Genomic DNA, 5851 nt, shown 5'->3' with positions numbered 1-5851 from the left:
CAAGCTACTGTAGCTAACCGAAATGAGTTAGTGCGAATTATTTTTTTAAGAGAACATTTTTTAAATAAAGTTTTAAAAAATTGAAATCTCAACATATTTTGAGAAGTGCACACATTTTTTGAATTTATGAAGAAACTTCTTAAAATACAAACAATTTTTAAAGCCAAGAATATTTTTTAAATTCCCAAATTGTTTTGAGTTTGTGAACAAAATTTGAAAGAGGGGGGAATATTTTTTGAAGCTGTGAACATATTTTCAATTTGTCAACAAATTTTAAAAAGGGGGAACAAATTTTGAAACCATGAACAAATTTATGAAAATATTTTTAAAAAGGAAACATTTTTTTAAATTCCTAATAATCTTTAAAATGAGAATAGCTTTTGTAATGCAACACTTTTTCCTGAATTTATGCACAAATTTTGAAAACATAAACATTTTTATGTATTTTTTTGAAATTTAGGAACATTTTTATGAAAAGAAATATAAACTTGAAAAGGAAAAAGGGAAACAAGTTGGCCGGCCGATTTACCTGGTCGCTCGTTGTGCTCTGTGTGCTTTTGTGACAATCTGCCGCAGAAAGCGTCAAATAGGAATGCGACGATCTATAGACGCGCCCAGAACTATCTAGTTTATGATAGACCTGAGTAGCAGGGTCCAGAGCGAATGGTGGAAGCATTCCAGGCCCAGCTACACGATTCTTGCTTCTACCTGTACGCGCTCGAACAAACGAGAACTCTCAAGAACCTCATATCCATTGCACGAACGCCCCACTATAAATTCCCACCGCCTGCATTGGCTCCGTCCCAAGACCGGCAGAGAAAAACCATCGAAAGCTTCTTTGATCTCGATCGCACAAGCCATTCGCGCTCACGCACCACTCCACCAGTAAACAAAAGATTCATCAGCAGCTTCTCGCCAGCCCGCTGACGATGTCGCTGATCCGCCGTGGCGACGTGTTCGACCCCTTCTCGCTCGACCTCTGGGACCCCTTCGACGGCTTCCCCTTCGGCTCCGGCAGCGGCAGCATCTTCCCGCGCACCACCAGCTCCGACACCGCGGCCTTCGCCGGCGCGCGCATCGACTGGAAGGAGATGCCCGAGGCGCACGTGTTCAAGGCGGACGTCCCGGGGCTGAAGAAGGAGGAGGTGAAGGTTGAGGTGGACGACGGCAACGTGCTGCAGATCAGCGGCGAGCGGAACAAGGAGCAGGAGCAGAAGACCGGCACCTGGCACCGCGTGGAGCGCAGCAGCGGCAAGTTCCTGCGCCGGTTCAGGCTCCCGGACAACGTGAAGTCCGAGGAGATCAAGGCGGCCATGGAGAACGGCGTGCTCACCGTCACCGTGCCCAAGGCGGAGGCCAAGAAGCCCGACGTCAAGCCCGTCCAGATCACGGGGTAGACAGCATTGGGCGCGTGGCTGCTTCTTTCTGCTCAGACGAGGAGGATGCGAGAATAATAGTGCCTCTGGTGGTGAGAGTCCCAATAAAACAAGCTTGGATATGTGGCTGTTGGGTTTGAGTATCGTCCTAGTGTTGCGTCGAATTGCTGGGTTCAGTTTGGTGTAGCGTAGTTGATGGTTTGTGTGTGAGCCGTGCGCGCAATATGAGTTTTGCGCATGGCTCGAAAGTGTAATGTTCGTTCTACTATTTGAGCAGAGGAGCACTATTGTCGATATGGGTGTCACTCTGTTCGATCATTTCCGTTCTTTATACATTGGCCGGTCTACTTCTACTACCTACCAATAAAATGATATTTCTTTCGCTCCTAAATAACTGTCATGCTTTTCAATAAGCGACACTTATTATTATATTATGGATCGGAGGGAGTAAATGAAACGTAAGCTTTGCGTCTTCTGGAAATAGACTTCACTCTGTTACGAAATGTAACCGTCACTCAGATTGTTAGGTTAACTCCTAGACTTGCATTAATGCTAGCATTTTTCTGGGAGTACTGTGCGTGTATTCACAGCTAAAAAAAAGTTTGTACTAAAATTACTAGATCAATGCGTGTATATGAGCATATGCTATTTTACTATGCTAAAAAAGGAGTTTGTACGAAAATTACTAGATCGCGCTAATAAGAATGTTTCAGCGGCTGAACATATGGTTTGTATTGTATATAGGTTATGACCCACTTTCTACTCCATATATACGTGCACTATGCACCGATCAGTATATCATGTAGCATTGTCAAAATTCTCGTTTCCAACATGGTATCATACCTTCGATCCTAAACCCTAACCCTCTGCCGCCGCCGACGCGATCTCATCTCAGCCCCCGCCGCCGCGCCGCCGCCTGTGTCCAGTCGCCGCCTTCTTCACACGCTTCTGCCTTCCCTCCCTAACCCTAACCGCACTGCCGCCCTCGCATCGCCGTGCCGCCTCTCCCTTGCCACGCCGCCCTCCCCGCGTGCCACCACACCACCTTCGCTCCCGGACCCATGGCTTCCCCTGTTTCTCCGGCACCACCCGCACCAACCCGTTCGCCTCCCCCGACCCCGTCATCATCCGTGATCTCAACATCCTCGATCGGGTTTTCGTCGTCCTCGAACATCTCATCTCCACCTACTATGCCTGGAAGACGTTCTTCCCCTTGTGTTCCGTGAGTACAATCTTCGGGATCACATGGATGGCTCCGTGGATTCCCGGTTCATGGAGGACGATGAGGAGTGGATGACCATCGACGCCACTCTCATTCGTTGGTTCTACACCACCATCTCGAAGGACCTCTTCCACACGATGGTCTCTGCCGAGGATAACGCTCACGCCGTCTGGACCAAGCTCAACGGCCTCTTCATCGACAGCGCGCTTCAGCGCAAGATTTTCTTGCACATCGAGTTTTTTGGATGCCAGCAGCATGACTCGTCCGTTGGCGATTATTGCATGCGCCTTAAGAAGCTTGTTGACGAGCTCCGTGACCATGGTGAGAAGGTCTCCGATGAGCTCCTTCTCAGCACACTCATTGCCGGCTTGAACGACGACTTCGGAAACACCACCTCCAACATCCCCCTCATCACCACCCCAATTTTCCCCAAGATCGTGGCATACCTGAAGCTGGAGGAGAGGAGGATGCGAATGTCGCGTACACGGGCCACTCACATGGCCCTCACCGCCGGTACCCGTGGTGGCGCGCCGCCCACCGCCCTGGCCCCTCAGTCGCGGCCTGGACGGGGCCCCTTCCAGGCGCCGCCGCCGCCCGGGTTCCCCTACCCGCAGCAGTAGGAGGCTCCGCCGCCGCCCCCCGCCGAGCGCCGCAGTGGCCGCGGCAGCCGCAAGCAACAGCAGCAGCAGCTGGCCGCCCAAGGCGGGGCGCCGCGCCACCCGCAGTAGCAGCTCCCGTCGGTGCCCTGGCAGGTCTGCTAGAACCCCTGGACGGGGATCGTTCACGTGTACTCCATGCCCGTACCGCGCGTCCCCGTCCCCGACTTCTTCGGCGCCCGCCCGACCTCTCATCGGGCGCTCCACGCGGCTTGATACGTCTCCAACGTATCTATAATTTTTGAATGTTCCAAGCTATTATATTATCAATCTTGGATGTTTTATATGCATTTATATGCTATTTTATATGAGTTTTGGGACTAACCTATTAACCTAGAGCCCAGTGCCAGTTTTTGCTTTTTCCTTATTTTTGAGTATTGAAGAAAAGGAAAACCAAACGGAGTCCAATTGACCTGAAAATTCGCGGAGATTATTTTTGGACCAAAAAAGCCCACGGAGTACCGGAGATGGGCGAGAAGAGTCTTGACGCACCCACGAGGGTGGGGGGCGCACCCTACCCCCTGGGCGCACCCCCTACCTCGTGGCTACCTCGGGGACCCCCTAACTTGTTCCGGACTCCAACACCTCTTATATATACCCAAACTTCCAGAAAGATACCTAGATCAAGAGTTTCGCCACCGCAAGCCTTTGTAGCCATCAAAAACCAATCTAGACTCGTTTTGGCACCCTGTCGGAGGGGGGAATCCCTCTCCGGTGGCCATCTTCATCATCCCGGCGCTCACCATGACGAGGAGGGAGTAGTTCACCATCGGGGCTGAGGGTATGTACCAGTAGCTATGTGTTTGATCTCTCTCTCTCTCTCTCTCTCTCTCTCTCTCTCTCTCGTGTTCTTAATTCGGAACGATCTTGATGTATCGCGAGCTTTGATATTATAGTTGGATCTTATGATGTTTCTCCCCTCTACTCTCTTGTGATGAATTGAGTTTTCCCTTTAAGTTATCTTATCGGATTGAGTCTTTAAGGATTTGAGAACACTTGATGTATGTCTTGCATGTGGTTATCTGTGGTGACAATGGGATATCACGTGATTCACTTGATGTATGTCTTGGTGATCAACATGCGAGTTCCGTGACCTCGTGAACTTATGCATAGGGGTTGGTGATACGTCCATTTTGCATCATGCTTTCATATCGATATTTATTGCATTATGGTTTGTTATTACACATTATGTCACAATACTTATGCCTATTCTCTCTTATTTTACAAGGTTACATGAAGAGGGAGAATGCCGGCAGCTGGAATTCTGGACTGGAAAAGGAGCAAATATTAGAGACTGATACGTCTCCAACGTATCTATGATTTTTGATTGCTCCATGCTATATTATCTTCTGTTTTGGATGTTTATGGGCTTTATTATACACTTTCGTATTATTTTTGGGACTAACCTATTAACCTAGAGCCCAGTGCCACTTTCTGTTTTTTCCTTGTTTTAGAATATCGCAGAAAAGGAAAATCAAACGGAGTCCAATTGACCTAAAACTTCACGGAACTTATTTTTGGATCAGAAGAAGCCCAGAAGACTTGGACTGCACGTCAGGGGATAATTGAGGAAGCCACGAGGCAGGGGGGCGCGCCCACCCCCTGGGCGCGCCCTCCACCCTCGTGGGCCCCTCGTGGCCCCCCTGACGCACTTCTTCCTCCTATATATCTCCATATACCCTAAAAACATCCGGGAGCACAATAGATCGGGAGTTCCGCCGCCAGAAGCCTCCGTAGCCACCAAAAACCAATCTAGACTAGTTCCGGCACCCTGCCGGAGGGGGTAATCCCTCTCTGATGGCCATCTTCATCATCCCGGTGCTCTCCATGATGAGGAGGGAGTAGTTCTCCCTCGGGGCTGAGGGTATGTACCAATAGCTATGTGTTTGATCTCTCTCTCTCTCTCTCTCTCTCTCTCTCTCTCGTGTTCTTGAGTTGATACGATCTTGATGTATCGTGAGCTTTGCTATTATAGTTGGATCTTATGATGTTTTCTCCCCCTCTACTCTCTTGTAATGGATTGAGTTTCCCCTTTGAAGTTATCTTATCGGATTGAGTCTTTAAAGATTTGAGAACACTTGATGTATGTCTTGCCGTGCGTATCTATGGTGACAATGGGATATCACGTGATTCACTTGATGTATGTTTTGGTGATCAACTTGTGGGTTCCGCCCATGAACCTATGCATAGGGGTTGGCACATGTTTTCGTCATGATTCTCCGGTAGAAACTTTGGGGCACTCTTTGAGGTTCTATGTGTTGGTTGAATAGATGAATCTGAGATTGTGTGATGCATATCGTATAATCATACCCACGGATACTTGAGGTGACATTGGAGTATCTAGGTGACATTAGGGTTTTGGTTGATTTGTGTCTTAATGTGTTATTCTAGTACGAACTCTAGGGCTGTTTGTGACACTTATAGGAATAGCCTAACAACTTGATTGGAAAGAATAACTTTGAGGTGGTTTCATACCCTACCATAATCTCTTCGTTTGTTCTCCGCTATTAGTGACTTTGGAGTGAATCTTTGTTGCATGTTGAGGGATAGTTATATGATCCAATCATGTTATTATTGTTGAGGGAACTTGCACTAGT

At 48.4% G+C, this 5851-nt stretch overlaps 1 protein-coding gene across 1 annotated transcript; it reads left to right on the top strand.

Moving 5' to 3' along the window:
- The first annotated feature begins 796 nt into the window (after positions 1–796).
- Positions 797–1670, top strand: LOC123081821 (17.9 kDa class I heat shock protein). The gene has a single exon (XM_044504341.1). The coding sequence runs from the start codon at positions 930–932 to the stop codon at positions 1395–1397; it is 468 nt and encodes a 155-aa protein (XP_044360276.1). The 5' UTR covers positions 797–929; the 3' UTR covers positions 1398–1670.
- Positions 1671–5851: the final 4181 nt, after the last annotated feature.

This window comes from Triticum aestivum, chromosome 4A (assembly GCF_018294505.1).
Source record: "Triticum aestivum cultivar Chinese Spring chromosome 4A, IWGSC CS RefSeq v2.1, whole genome shotgun sequence".
NCBI classification, from domain to species: Eukaryota; Viridiplantae; Streptophyta; class Magnoliopsida; order Poales; family Poaceae; genus Triticum; species Triticum aestivum.
The sequence above is the reverse complement of the archived record's forward strand: the minus strand, read 5'-3'. Positions and strand labels throughout refer to the sequence as shown.

Coding starts and splice junctions, on each gene's coding strand:
- LOC123081821 (XM_044504341.1), top strand. CDS start 930: ATGTCGCTGATCCGCCGTGGCGACGTGTTCGACCCCTTCTCGCTCGAC.